The sequence below is a fragment of the Calidris pugnax genome, unplaced genomic scaffold (genome assembly GCF_001431845.1).
Source record: "Calidris pugnax isolate Ruff unplaced genomic scaffold, ASM143184v1 scaffold20, whole genome shotgun sequence".
In the NCBI taxonomy this organism is placed as follows: Eukaryota; Metazoa; Chordata; class Aves; order Charadriiformes; family Scolopacidae; genus Calidris; species Calidris pugnax.
This window is the reverse complement of record NW_015094510.1, coordinates 2,441,706-2,458,129: the sequence shown is the minus strand read 5'-3', so window position 1 is coordinate 2,458,129 and position 16,424 is coordinate 2,441,706. Positions and strand designations below refer to the sequence as shown.

At 35.6% G+C, this 16,424-nt stretch overlaps 1 protein-coding gene across 1 annotated transcript in view; it reads right to left on the bottom strand.

The window, feature by feature from the left end:
* The window catches only part of DACH1 (dachshund family transcription factor 1), a 248,232-nt gene that overhangs the window by 167,585 nt on the left and 64,223 nt on the right, over positions 1-16,424 (bottom strand). Inside the window, exon 3 of the mRNA XM_014965723.1 lies at positions 6,840-7,001. Within this exon, the coding sequence (XP_014821209.1) occupies positions 6,840-7,001 (162 nt within the window). The remainder of the gene's footprint in view (positions 1-6,839; positions 7,002-16,424) is intronic.

Here is a 16,424-nt window from a genome sequence, read left to right as displayed (position 1 = left end):
TGAAGATTAAATTATCCAACTATTTATCCAATTAGGATTATCTTGCATGGAACAGGAAATAAAGTAAATGTGATCAAACAATATAAATAGCCTTTTTTTTTTTTTAATCTTGCTGACAAGATAGACTTAGTCATTTAGATTTTTCCATGAACTTGATACAGCTTCACAGCAGACCCACAGCACAAATGTCACGGAGGAAGCATTTGCTTCTGCAGCTTTAGAAGCCTGTTCTCTCAGTATGTCTCACATAGGTAAAATCACTCTTTTCAGAAGTGATATACCTATACAATCAGAATAAACTTGAGAGTATATTTATATCTAAATAGTTTTCTGGGTGAATACTTAAATATCTCACCTGCTGTATCTGAAGAGATTTTTCTTTTATTTTCTTGTCCATTTCACTGTGGGTTAGGCACTATTTTGCCATTACTGTATCAGTGTCTTGGAAAAGACCTGTTAACTCATTCAAATCTTATTCCAGAAAATATTAGTTGCACGTACTGAGAGTGAGATTCAGTCATTTAACTTGCTTTACGTAACTACAACTCAGTAGTTGCAGGACTAAGCACTTTTAAGGTGCAATTTATCTGACCTAGTTTTGCCATCTCCTTTAGGATGAGGTGGATCACCCCTACAATTGCTTATTTCTGTCTGTTGAATCTAAGGTGACTAAATCAGACGCAAATGCCTACATTTGTTCCAATGAATCCCACAGTGAGGATTTAAGGACTCATACATAACACAACTGACTGTCCAACATGAAATGCTGAATCTTTGCTAATAATTCCCCTAATTTACTAACTGGACTTCAGCTTGTAACATCCAATTCATTGCCTTGTTTAGCAAATATAACAATCATAATTAAAGGCTAGGGAAGCAGATCCAGAGAAAATATATTTTTGGTTGATAGACTAATGTTATATTTGAGCTATGAAATTCAAGATTTTTTTTTCCATGCCATCCCAACGGCAAGCAAAATTCCAAACCAAAGTTTTGTGACCTGACTACAACCGAATGATCTGTTTCTGGTATTCTGTGTGTTCCCAAAGCACAGTTTTATGAAAGCATTCCTTTAGCTTGAAATATGATGTGCTCAACAGCACATTTTTGCTTAAGGCTGCATGATTATGCCTTTGCTAACACCTAGACAACACTTTTCATCCACAGATCTCAAAGAAGTTTACAAAAGTAGATACATGGCACTGAAAAGCATTTGTCTTATGTCCCATGATGTCAAAGTTACAAGTACAGTTTTGTCTTTAAAAGAATTCTTATGTAGCATACAATAAACAGTGAAATACTGCAAATAATATTTCTGGTGTGAAGCAGTTGTTTATCTTACTTTCATTTTTGCAACTGCGTATTTTTAGAAAGGGAGCACATCCATCTGCCTAGGAATATATGCATTCAGTTTACATTAAGAGAAAAATACAAACTAATAAAAGGAGTGAAGTAAAAGAAAAATATATATCTGTGTTGAATCTGTTAAACAATAGAAAAATTCTTATGAACTAGTGATACTGTCATTGAACTGGAGAGAGTTTGAGAACAAGCTTGCTCTGGCTTTTTCACCCTATGATTTGGAATCTGCTCACAGTACTGCCAGCTTAACCAAAAAGGATTAACTCTCATATCCAACTGAGAACACAGATAATTCTCAGTAATTGGTAAAAAATGAAGATGAATGGGGCTGAGAGATAAGGAGCAATTAGCTCATCAGCAGTTACAGCTGTGCACTCAATCCGGATCCATCTCTTGAGTCTCGGCCCCTTTTAAAGAACCCAAGCAGAATAAGCACAGGACACCCCCTCCCAAAAAATTGCTGTACCTGCCCATCATTCCTCTCTCCTCCATTTTATTTCCGTGCTATACAAAGACACCTGTCATAGCATTCTGTGTAAATTACTACCTCTCCCAGGACCTGTATCTACAGCCAATCTTCTTTTTACACTTCAAAAAAAAAAAAAAAGAGGAAAAAAAAAAGAAAAGAAAAAAAAAAATCCCCAAACCCGGAAACCAAATGACTACTGTAGACACTCTTAAGTTCCCTGTCAATCGTTTCATTATAGCAGCATCATCTGTTTGAAAATATAAGCAATTCCCTCATCTAATTATAGGGAGGATTTGAGGTTCATTAACATTGCCAAGGCAGAGAATCAGATGTGCAACTGCAGAGCTGTGCTCAGTGGCCTGCATTCTCTGTTTCCTTTTATTTGCTTTTTCAAGGTCTCCAAGACTTTTTCCTGAAACCATAAAAGTAATTCTTTCCTTCAAAATAGACATGTGTGTTTAGAAAAAGGAAATGACTACATTTTGTACTGTTCTATTATTGGGCAAGGTCACTGGAGAAAAATAATTTCACCTAAATCATTTTATCTCTGATTCTGGATTAAAAAAAAAAAAAAAAAGAATAATAGTATGCAAGCAACCATTAGTTTTGAACAACAGATCACAGGAAACCTTGCATTGGTCTCATAATTTTAAATATTGCAAGGTAATGCAGATAAATAGGAAACCTAACATGCCAAGAAAACCTCTTAATTTTCAACACGTTTTGTGGTTGTTTATGGATTAACGTGCTAGCCAAGTGTAAAATGTTGCCTTGTATTTCCTAACTGTGTTTAGAAACTGAGAACACCAAAGTCTTCATGATTGCTTCACTTCCTTAAAGAAATAATAGCAAATTTTTTTTTGTATGAATGTAGGTTAAACAATGACATTTTCTTGGGACATCTGTTTTGAGATCACATTTTGAATAGATATGAACTCATTTCCTACTAAGCAAGTAATTTACTATTGTTGATAGTTGTTTACAAGTTTTATGAGTCAGATTTTAGCAAGTGGCAAAGGTCCTTACAAATCCTTTGAGTATTCCCTAAAGTGTGTGCATAGTGTTTTCATTATATGAAATGTTCGGGAAGCAAAAGTATAGGGACTGTTCTTCACTTCCTACCAAGTTATAGACAGCAAAGCCTAGCTCACAGAAATAGCTTTAAATGTATTTATTTTCAAAGGCTTCTATCTTTTGCTGCTGCAGGTTAATGAAGTATGATAGCAGGGCTGCAAGTACTTAAGCAGCAAGGAAATAATTGAGCTGCTCTACCTATCTGTAACTTTGGAGTATTAGACGGTAAACATACAACCGATCCTAATATCATCCTAAGATGTTAATATGACAAAGAGCAGAACTTCTTCAAGGAAATTTAAAGTTTGACCTTGTCACTCTCTTTCTTTTAATTCTGCAATTAAATAAAGAAACCCCCACACACAGCATAATCTTTTTTTTTTTGTTGTTTGCTGCCATACGGAATTCATTTTTTAAACAAAACCCCAGTAATTTATCTATCCTGCATGTTGTATGTAGAATTGCCACTAAAAAGAACCCAGGACATTTTTCCTTCTTATCTGCAATGTAGCTCATATCAGCCAAGCTGTCACAAGACAGTACTTGATATAAACAAGAGATTGCAAAGACATCTCAGTAATCAATATTAGGATGGCTACAGTATGGAAGCCCCAACCACTGCATATCATTTGTCTCAGCATCTATTTCTATGACCAAATGAAGCATTAATTCAAATCATAAATCTATGGTGATTTAAATCTGGGAATGAGCACCTGCCTGCTTTAATGATTTATTTTGTACATTTCAGTAAGCAGGAGATTTGTCCATATGAACTGACAGGTCACCTTCAGATGCCAGTAGCAGACTGTTTATCACCATGCAGACTAGCATCTCATCTTAGCAAGTAAATATTAAACTAAAAGAATCCAATTGATTGTGGATGGGGGAGAAAGGCGTTGCAGCCATATATTTTACTCAGTGTGCTAATACCTCACCCTGAATCCTCTGTAATTTCTTTTTTTTTTTTCCTTTTTTTTTCTCCCTTCTAAAATGATAATTCTGGTGGGAGGATGCAAGCTCAAGGTTACCATAAAAAACTGAGGGACATAAAATAATTACTTATTAGTATCATTGGCTTCCTTTAACTCCTTTCACTCACTAACCTTTTGGCCATTCCTTCAAAGGACCAAGTTAATAAATAAATACTTAAAAAATTAGTGTACCGCTCTGTATAATTATACTATGTTCACCTACAAAAATTACTTCTATAATTCACATTAAGCACCTGATTAAAACCAAAAAGCAAGACAATCCAGAAGTAAACCTGACAATTCAGCTCAAGAGCCCATATTTTATTTGTCTTCTTCTACATAAGCATTGTAACAGCCTAAGAACATGGTATTATCAATCCATGTGCCCTAATATACCATAATTCCTGTTACATATAGGCTAAGATGTAGCAGTTAAGCATTTAGCCTGGCTGATTAGTTTGTTTGTTCTTTTTCAGTTTGGTTAGGCACATAACAAAATAAAATATAAACCAAAATCAGGTTATTTTCTTTCGTTTTATTCCTTCTTCCTGTCAACATTCAGCAACATAATATTTCAAATTCATGTCTAACAAGCTATAATTTAAAACACTGATGGTATATGGACTCGATAATATTTATTTGAAAAGACATAAATAAACATCTGAAAAAATGCAGGGGAAAAAAGCACACATCTACTACAAAGGTGAAATATGAGTTCTTGTCAAGGTAATACAATATCCTAATTTTCAAAAATGCAACTAATAAATAGAGACTTAACTCCTCATGAACCTAATAATACCCTGGCATTAGCAGTAGTAGGAATCACTTCTCTGATTCCACAGGCATAACCAATGCTGGACACTAGATAGGGCTCACTATAAAAGAAACAAATAAATGCAAACCGTTTTTGACAAAACCTCAGTAGGAAAAGTATAGCTCAAGACTGGATGCACAGGCAAGCACACTGTATTTCCAGAACGATTCCTCATGAAATAGAGAGAACTGGAATGCTATTCAGTCTACTCAGAAGAGCCATTTTTTTTCTGAACAAAATGAACTCAATTCTTCATCCAGTTAAATTGGGAAATTAACTGAAGTTAACAAGTAAGTTAAGGGGCTGAGAGGAAATTTTGACAATGACAATAAGTAATCTTTCTTCTCTAACTTTGCCCTTCTAAAATAACTAGAATGTATTTTCTTAAACAGGGAAAATGATTACGCTGCGTAAGAAGAACAGATTAGTTATCTAAATTATGCCTCAAACAATAATTCCAAAATAGATTTATTTTTTTTATTCAGAGGAAATTCATACATTTCCTCCATCCACTCTCCTCCAAATACTTTATGTAGTTTACATGTTGATTGCCTGTTAACTTTCCATGTGCATGGATGTACAAGCGGTTTGTCACTAGAACTGCCAAGCAGAATTAACAGTTCCATAATCCAATATTTGAACATTTTATCTCACACAATGCATGCATCTAGGTTTGAAATTCAAATCTAAACTAGCTTCTACTTCTAAGACTCTTTATCCTCCTAGTTTGTATTTACACTTTTGACTCTTTCTCATTACTTCACTTTTCTTCCAGTATGTTAGGGGCCACCTGGTCCTTCCACTTCATTTGTACCTATCTCCTCCTCCTAGATTTCAAAGACACCTGCTCTCTACCCACTCTTGTCTCCTCTCCAAGAGGACAATCTTTCCACTAACGTTCTAGTGACTGCACGTGTTGCTATCTGAGTACTAACACAACTAATATAAGACTATTTTCTTCACCATCACAGATGCATTTCTTTAAGCCTTTCTTTAAAAGGAAAAGAAAAAAAATCTCGTTGTGTCCTTATGCAGTGATGCATACATATTGTTGTTATTTAAAATAGCATGTGCCTAGGTGAACCGGTTCTTTGAACTGCAATTCACATTATTTCTAAATAATAGCCTACCAACGCTTACCGAACTGTACAGAAATGCTGTTCACAAACACATATTTATTTATGTAAAAGCTAGTACATAACTCTCTAAGACTCATTTCAAACGTACTTAGGAGATGAAAAACTAAAAAATAAACAAAACTAAACAAAAGAGCCAAAATAAAAACAAAAAAAATCCCTATCTTAAGTCATTTTTTTCCAATATACACCAATCTTGCCTGCAGTCTTCTGAACGTACCTCTTTGTCATTGAATTTCTGTTGCTGAGTTAATACTGTCTCAACATGATAAAAGGAGCCAATACAATGAAATGGCATAACAAAACATTTTACAGCAGACACACACAGATGATTAAAGATTTAATCAACAACAACAAAAAGTTACTCTGCTTTGAAGTACGCTTTAGCAAAACAAATCGTCCAAACAAATGAATAAAGTATACGGAAACAATTCTTTTTTGAGAAAGAACAAGAGTTGCTGATGGCTGCTTAAGAAATGGAAAAACCTGTTAACTACATTTTAGGAATGTGTTTATTAAAATAAAATATGATAGGAACTGCAGAGCATGGCAATAATTTATTGTGTATGTATGTTTTCCTTTTGTCACAGGGCACATGAAAGTATGAAATATTTTGCTTTCAAGCTTGTGTTCTGAATTACCTAAAGTCGATACCCAGCACACTGAGCAGGAGACATTGTTAAATTTTGCTTTGACACCATCATCTGTCACCCCACCTGTACTTTGAAAAATGAACTCTAAGCAATCAAACCACTTTCTCTCATGGAAAATATTAACTCAAGTCTGCAAAAGTAACCTGCAAAGGAAAGAATGTTTTTGTAATAGTAACAACCACACTGAACGCTGGTGTAAAGGTCAGATACAAAATAAAACTAAAGCAGAAAGAAAAGGAAAACAAATATGCAACTTTTCACACCACATCAAGGACTTCAGAAGGAAGTCCAGAAGGATCACCATTTTAATAAAATATCAGAGCATTATGTACATATAATAATGCTGTGTCTGAGACTTACCGACACTTGAATTCAGATCTCCATTTTCAGAGTCTGCTCCATGCTGGTTATTATTTGCATGATAGTTGGACATTGCTTCCAATTTAATTTTTTTCACTTTCATTGCTTCTGCTATGGCGGCATTGGTGGCAGCTGCTGCCGCTGCAGCTGCTGCTGTCAGGCCTGCAAAAAAGCATGAACAAAATTTAATACACATTATTCTATGATTCTTCATTAGTGTAGGGACTAAGACTGCTACTCCTGCTTTATGCTTGCTATGTAATAATGGACGTTGAATACTGCAGAGTACTACTTCTCCTGTTTGATTTGAGGTGTGTAGACTTTTTCAAGTAAAATGTTTCTCATCCTATTTAGATAGTTACTTCTAGATGCCCACTGAAATCTTTACTTGGCATCCAGTAACTGCAGTCGTTACACCACCATAACTAACTGGAGATACAAATGCATGCTTTCTGAAATCCAACCTAGCTTCAAAATAGTGTCTTAAGTGTCTGGCTATGAATAGGTGAACATGTACATATCTGTACTTAGGAGAAAACCCAACCTTTAGTTGTCAAATGTCTGCCATGATAAAGAAAACGGGGGGGGGGGGAACAAACCCAGAACACAGGTCTGTAATTTCTATTTAAGAAGAGTAACAGATTAAAGAACTCAGACATTTGTTTCTCATTTCACACCTAACAGCAAGGAGATATGTAGGCATTCTAGGAAATGCTTTTAGAAGAAAGGTTAGTAATGCTGAACATTATTATTCTTTCCCCAAAACTTCAAGGCATTAAGGCATTTATCAATGAGAAAAGGAATTATTAAACCCATTTAATGCCAATCCCAAATCCATCTTCAGGCAATCCAAGTGCTCTTCCTACCAAACCAAATTTCTGCTATACAGCCATTTACAAGAATGTCCTACAAAAACTAGAAAAGTTCTCTTTACCAAAATGAGTCAGAGAAATGGTCCAGCAATGCCTTCAGAACGCAAAACTAGACACAGTCTTTACTCAACATCATAAGTTTTTGAGGCAGGATAATTTTTCTGCCATCCCTGAACAGTGCTGGTCCACTCAGACCTCTTTGCCCCAGCCTGGGTGGTAGCAGAGAGAAGACAGTGTCAAACCTCACAAGAGCTGCCCACCTCGCATGACTGATCCAGGGGGGCAGAGATGAAAATGAAAGAGTATGAAATGAAAGAAAATACAGAGCAGCCATTAAATCATAAGTTTTACACAATGGTGCAATACCAGCCCTCAGCCCGTGATACCACGTGAGGAGAACAGGCCCACAGTCATTGTGAATCAAGATTCTTGCCCTGACCGTGGAGAAGGCTTGAAAAAACTGTGTGTAATTAGTTTAAAGGTGCCTGCTTGTCTGATTTTCAGCTACTCTGAGAGGTGTGAAGTGTCTTATGGATCTCAAGAGGAATTAACTGCACAACTTACTATTCTAGTGGGCCCAGGCTGCTGCCCAGCATAGGAAGAGTGCAATTTAGCAGGAAAAACCAAATAAGCAAATAATCCCAGGCTGCTGAGGTAAACATTGCTTCCAAGAGCCTCTGGTTGTCTCCTTTGCCCTGTTAAATGGAAAATGAGTTCATCTTGCCATGTTTTTGACTAGCAATAGGGAGAGACAGAAGGCAAAATCCAGTGGGGAGAAGGCTGAAGGTGAACGGACATCAGGAATCTCTGCCAGCCCAGGGAAAACAAAGAGATGGCATATGAGGTGCCTTTGAAAATAGATATAGATATATATAGTGGCTTGACTCCAGGTTGTTTTCCTTTCTTTGCAGATTAGCAAACAGTTCCAGCCTCCCAACCCTCCTCACAGGCTGACTTCTAACACCTCCAAGCACAATGAGAATTAACAAGTATGTGATAATTACATTCTGCATAGGCAGATCAATATTATTTAGAAAACTGCTATTTCAGGTAGAAGAAGACAGAAGCACAGAATCACAGAATCTTCATGGTTGGAAGGCACCTTTGAGATCGAGTCTAACCAAAAAAAAAAAGTCTACCTGGACTTTTTGTAAGATGTACCAAAAGCCAAAAATCAAATCAGAAAGTGGATAAATACATGGGTTTAATTTTATTTTAGCTTCTTCTACTACTACAAATTGTGCATGTTTTGATCTTAAGAAGGTATTGACAATAACATGGATTGCTTCCAATGGTATTTTTACCCTAGAGGAAGGATATGAAGTTATACATTATACAAATTTGGTTACAGTCCCTAAATTAGGCCACAGAAAAAGGCATGGTGCACCTCTGAACTTTGGTTTGCATCCTGTGCTCATTAAACAATACAATAACCTATACTTCCTTTTTTTTATATACATCACTGACAAGCTAAAACTAGCATCTTTAAAGAACAATCCTTTGGAGGGATATTCAAATACGATACAACTAATGAATACACCAGCAGGCCTCCAACTTTTGGCTGTGACTGCACTTCCAGACCAGCAGTTTTTGAGGGCTTCCAAAAATACCATATTCAACAGTCACTGGACATTGGGCTTGTGAGCCGACCTGTAAACATTATGCTTCACTGGGTTAATGACCCGGTCACAGACCGCTAAAATACAAACTCTCTTTTGCTACAAAATTTGCAAAAGAGTATACTTCAGCGCTTCTCTCCAAAGTAGGCCAAAATGCCTCTCTCTAGAGGAAGCCATAACCTTTGGATAGGGACCGGGAAACTGAAACACAGATTGCTTAGTTCTGTTGTATGATTTTCGCAAGATAATGCTTGTGATAATAAACCATAATTTACAAAAGCAGAAATTAAGTTTCCAATTTCATTCCTTCTCTCTTACAACTGCATAAGTGACTGAAATGATTATATTGCTATACAGCAATTAATTTAAACTGTATAAATCTGAAATGTGTGTCTCATATAAGCACCGGTGTAAGGGGCGGGGGGGGGAGGGGAAGGTGAGTAAGGAATAGGCTTCAGAAATATCACTTAATACTATTCTGCACAGCAGTTCCTGCCTACAGCACAGTTTATGCTTTACTGTTACTTTTTTCTATCCCTTAACTATGCCAATACAGCAAAGCAAGTGGTAAGGAAAGTCCTGAGCCAATTACCAGAGCCCCTGCCATTATAATCACTGCGGTACGGTACAAGATAAAACATTCTCTCTAGCACAGGGCCCAACTTATCACACTGCAAAAGCAGCCAAATATACTAAAAACAAAAGAGGTTAATAAACAGCTATGTATATATATGTATATTTTAAAATTCTAAACGTTAAAGCCCAGGTATAGATATATACTTTTGTAAAAACTTGGATATTTTTTTTTTTAATTGATTGCTTGAGAAAGCCTTTTGACCCAAACATTAATTAATATAACTTTACTCTTATAAGTAGCCAAGGAATTTCTGAGGTGCAGACTTTTCTACATTACAGAATTTTTATCTTCAAACATGAGATAACCAGAAGTCACTTATAAAGGCAAGTGAAACGAAAGAAATAAGGATCACATCAAACAGCCACTTAGATATTTTTTTATTCTTTACAAATATTTATTTGAACAGTTAAAGAGTATCCAGGCCAAAATATTCAATGGATTAAAGTCAATGGTAGTTGTCATTAATATTCTGAAATTGATAAGTTGTTTATGTCTGGCATTCTTCCTGCTGATTATGCAGTGAGACAGGCAGCTTTATAAATATCTCATCACTCCATCGTCACACAAATTTCATCGACAGTGCTCATGCACAGCTATTAGCAATATGAATCTAACCATTACAAGAGGAAAGAAAATCGAACATGTGGCATTAATACGCAGTCCTGGTTCCTAACCATCTGATAGGCAGATGGTGTAAAGCGGATTCTCCAGCTGAAATGAAGGGGCACATCATTTAAAACCTTGTTTGCATTCTAACTGATATCAGTGCCATATTGATATACATGATACATCATGGCAGTATTTGAACAATCTAGTTTGTTTCAGTCATAAATGTTTACAGCCTTGTTTTTTATCTTTAGAAGCATGTTCTGAAGAGCGTATTTTTAATTTATGAAACCTATTGTTTACTTCTGTTGAACCAGAAGATTAGCGAAGAGCAGGAATATTAAATTACCACAACCACAGCAGTATAACTAAGATGGATGAATAAAGTATGGTTTTTCAATAAAAGATGTTAGTAAAGGAATTAAAAAATTAGCCTAGACATTTTATGCATTAAATACATTTATTCATTTAAACCTTACAGCTTTTTTCCCATGTGACATACTTAGAACTTTAATGCTTTATAAAGCTATTCATTTAAATCTCTTACTGCGTGCAATTAATCTTGTCCAACAATTTAATTCAAAAAGCAAAACATCAGAAAGTAAAGTTCAATTCAGCCATCACGCCTCTGAAGTAATCTCCGTATTGCTGACAGTTCCTATAGACTCATCAACAAAAGTCTGTTCAAGGTGTCTTGTAGGAGCCATATGAATTTGAATTACAGCTCAATTGAAAGCTCTCCAAGCCTTAGTAGGAACTCAGGAACAAGAAGCAGAACACCAAAAGAAAGCGTGAATGATCCTTTCCTACAAAGACCTTCTCTCTTCTGTCACTAGATCACTTTGGCCTGTTGGGTGTGTTTGTAGCTGTTAATTATGTTAATAAAGTTGCAGCCTGCTGCCGCTGCCAAATATAATCATAAGCTTTCTCCTGCCAAGTTCTAGTCTAATTTACACCCGTGCAACTCTTACTGAAGTCAGAATATCGTGGGTGAGAATGAGACCAGAAGTATGCCCAGTATGTGTGGTCTCTAATGCTGAAAAATGAGTGAATGAAATGGAAAACAATGACAAAAAACATAGCATCTTCAGAAAACAATTCTGTTTTAAAAGCAAAGCGCCCGGGAGAGCTGTCATATATCATGACAGATTTTCAAAATGTGTATGAATTACTGGTGGGCACTAAATCACATCCAGGGTTTCTGCCTTCCAACAAATACTGTTCCCTGCCGTAAGAGAGAGCTCTTAAAACCTGCAGTTTTGACGCCATGAGCAGCTTACGACATACTTTATTTGCAAAAGAAAAAAGAAAAGGGCCCATGAGTGTAACTTTTTCAGCCTCAAATATGAATTGTATGCCTAAACTTGGCTGTGGGACAACTTACAAATCATTGATCTTAATTCACTTTTAACTTCCTTCACATAACTACGCCTAATAGTACTTATAATTCCTAACAGTTATTCCAATAAATAATTAATAACTTACTGAATATAACTATTACCTTCCTTTACATATACCATGTATGTACATATTTGCAGGTACATAAAAAATTCAAAAAAATACACATATGTATTTTTACAACCTCTTTCTTTAGGACTCTGAAAACATTTTCAAGATACCTTACCTTCGCTCTGTGAGAGCAGGCAGAAAACCAAAATACAACTGTCAGTAGCGTGTTACATTTAATTTCATTTATTTGCTGTAAAGTCCATTCTGTAGAAATGTTTTATTCATTGTGCGGGAGGAGGTCCAAATCTTACCTAAATTCTAAAAGAACTCCTTTCATTATTTCAAATTAATGTTTAATCCTTTTTCATATAGTTTATTTCAGTGGTACTGACTTGAAAATAATTCATATATTTTCTTGACTTAATTCCAGATTCCATATTGAGGTTCTTACTTGGGCAAAATTCTTACTAAAATCTGAAAAACTCTGCCTGCAAAAAGAAAGGCAGGGTTACCTCCTAGGACTTGACCCCGATCACTGTAGATTATTGCACTGGTTTCACGGGTTTCAGTAGTTCAGGTACAAGTTTTAGGTAGCTTATTACACTGCTGCCCAGTTATTTCAAATGAAATAGGATCCTAACCTTAGTCTCTGATCTAATGGGTGGTTTATATAGTGTGATACATAAAACAAGAAGGGGAAAGCAATCTGCAGGAGGACAGAGGTCTGATTACATAGACTGGATTGCAGAAAGGGGAACTTCAGACTACATCATAATGTTCCGCTAAAATATACTGAGTTTCATTAGTAGCATTCTTTATGTATAATACAGGCCTGGAATCTCACAGTTGTCCAGAAGCCTTATTTCTGTTAAGCTGCCTCAATTGATCCAATATTGGTATACCCTAAAAATGTCACTATTTCTGTTATTTTGCGGTAATCAAGAAATCCTTGTCTGGCCCTACTAGCTGTATTTTCCTGTTCAGCTTGCATGGTTCAGCATAAACTGCTCATCCCGATAATTTTTTAACATCTTTAAAAGGGCTACTATTAAAGGTGTTTTTTTTAAAAAAAAAAAAAGAAATAAAAATATTTTTAAAGAAGGAATAGTTAGAAAAATTCAGCCATATGATCTGGTTTAGACTGGTGCAACTAAAATGAAATTGCCAGTCTTGCACTGGGAGGAAACTAGTGTATGTGAGGCTCAAACCATCTGTTGTTCATCAGACTAATCAGACCTTTTTCCTGTAACTACTCCTAAATTGCAATATGAATTTTGAGGTCTGGGCATTGCATTTAAAATCAACAAGCAAAAGAGCTAAATTTCCACAGCAATCTTCAAATCTAAAAATCTTTTTATTTACAATGTGCCTCTGCAATTAATAATACAATTGCAGAAATAAAACATTGAACTAGAAAGAAGTGTCCTCTAGATTTGTTTTGTTAAAAGTACATAAAACAACATTAAGACTGTATTTTTTGAATGAGAACTAATGGCAGGTTCAATGATGCTGCCAAAAATGTGTAAATGTAATTATTTTATCACTAATATTTGCCATTTATAGAACTGATGGACTTGCATTCCTTGAAGTTACGCTTTAGTATATACCCCTTTGTACTGAAGAGTAAAAAGGGAAATCATAAAGTGCATTTCAAACACCACAACAAATTACTAACTGTTATAGCTCAACAGGGTTTTGTAATTTGTGAATTTATTATTGACTTGCTGCAATTGTGACAGAATTAAACAATGCATACTGCATAACTGCCTGGCTATATTATATGTTTCAGCAACAGTTTAAAATCCTACTGGAATGCATACGGCATCACTACAATACAATTAAGAGAGAACATTCTTTCTTAAACAACAGTCATCGTTTCAAAAGCAATAGATTCTCAGTTCTCATTCAGTCTGTTGCATTATTCATTTCATGTGCAACCTCATGCTGGACCATAAATTGTTACTTTATCTAATCAAAGGCGACTTAACTCCACTGAAGGTCAAAGGTTTAATTTTGTGAAGTATTATCTTACGCTATGAGTTTAACGGAAAAATAGAAGAAGAAAAACAGCCAAGAAACTGGTAATAAATGAACCTTTATTGCCTCAGGCATTGGCCTAGTTAATAAACTTTCATTGAAGGTTTCTTTCAACTGTTATGGACAATGAGGTAAAAAAATCTTAAATTACAGCCATGTGTGACTTTTAAAGCAGGCATTCTTTTTTATCTCAACCTCCCCAGCTTAGGAAAAAGACAAAGAGATTGTCTTCAATTTCTTAACCAAAAATGTATGCTTCTAAACAGATGAAAAAGTGCAGATCAAGCCTTTTTAAAAGCAGAGGTCAGCTTTGAACAATATAAAAAAATACTTTTCCTTAAGTGTTGAATCTTGATCCACAATATCTTTAACCGAATAGCATGCAATTCCAAAAAAAAAAAAAAAAAGGTATGTGGGAAGGGAAAATATATATACTAACAATATATTATGCTAACAATGATGCTTGGTTCCTAACAGACTTTCTGTTTTACATTTGCATTGCTAGAGTGCAATAATGGCTCTTGTTTAATAGAATGACTTATTATGGGAACAACTTCCCTGCACTTTTTGCAAACAGAAGTTCCTTTCTTCTTTTTGTGTGCATTATCTCATGTTCTCACAACACTATTCTCGCTGTTAGAAGAAATTAAAAAGTTTAACATAATGACAGCTACTGGTAGTTATTGGTGTTCCTCAATTTTTCCTGATTTAACATTCTTAGATTTGACTAAGTACAATGTCTTTTATTGACATATTCTTTGAGTCCAGTTTAGAGAAGCGTATTTCAGTTCAAGGTATACAGTCAAAAACAATAAGAAAATCAGTAGTACTTAATAAAGCCTTAGCCTTTAACTTTAATTTATAACTAGACGGACACAATTAATTAATTGTAACACTGCTACAATTCAAAAATACTGAAAGGACGTGTTCATGCCTGTAACAGCAGTAATGTAGCTAAATACTCATAATCTTTCAACCAGCAGGAGCTTTTGTAGTTTTTTTTATAAACCTAATCCACAGCTTGACACAGATTCTGGGGTAATGGCACACAGTTCTTTGATTAAACTAATATCTAAACACTGTGGAGGCAGCCTGATGGCCCCGTGGATGCACGTCTCCCTATAACTTCTGAGCTCAGCCTTGCAAACAGAATTGCCAAATTCTTTCCGATAGAGCCACTGTAGTCCAAGCGCCTGATCATGTGTGTGAAATTTAACTTATTCATGTGCATAAGCATTTGTGGCATCAGAACAAGTTCAGAATAAAATGAGATTTCAGCTGTGGACCGCAGCAGTGCAGGTTTAGCTTTTACAGACTTCTGGTGGGACGGATGTGTCCACAGAGGGACCTGTTCTCTGCACCGGGTCCACACAGTAAAGAAACAGCCCACCAATATTTACTCAATGTGGTATCAAAGGCCTTTATAGCTTTGGTCCCAAAGCAACATTTTTGCCCAAAGAAAGCAAGATTGGATTCTCACTTTTGGTGCTACAGACTTTTTTCAGGCTCCTGCCTTCCCCAAGAAATAAAACCAGCATTATTTCTACATGTGAAAAGAGAAGGAAAGGAATGCAGGGCTTTAGCTGCTAACAGTTGCCTTCCCTTATAGCTTCTCACCAGTCTATCTTCAGTAGATGTTTAAAATATAAGCTACTATTTCAAGATATTTTAAATAAAGTTTTCATAGGTTTATTCATTAACAGTGTAAGAATATGCTACATGTACAAATAAAAATTAAAAGATCTTTAAAGAACGTTTTTGACTCTGTTTTGTCAAATTGAGCTATAAAGTAGATATTGTTGCTCAGTCTCCAAAAAAGAAAGCAGAAACCTTTACATTACAATATATACCGACAAATTCTATAATATACTTCTGATTGCCTCTCTGTATTTGCAGTTATGCAAAGAAGGCTGCACCAAGCATTATATTGGTAGGGGCCAATATAACGCTGGAAAAAAATCCCAGAAATCCACTAGTTATTTCAAGGCATATATAACATTGTTTTAACACCGAAAGTTGAGTAAGAGAATTTTAACGTTTTGAAATGTAAAGAATTCACTTATAAGGGTCAGGAGACTCCTCTCTGCTCTACCACCCCCTATTCACTTGAAGTGTTGTAACTTCAAGAGCTTCACTGTGGCTTTGGGGCTCTTTTTTTCTTCTTTTTTTTTTTTTTCTTTTCTTTTTTAAGTTTCGTCAGATCCATTATGCATTACGCTGCGCCAGAGGCAAGGCATGGGGCTAAACGTACTATTAGAGCACAGTGATAGCAGAGTATTGTACTGCGATGCAGGACTCTGATACTGTACAAAGTAGCTGTGATAATGACTTACGGGGAGCACTGTGTAGTCCTGATTTCAGATGA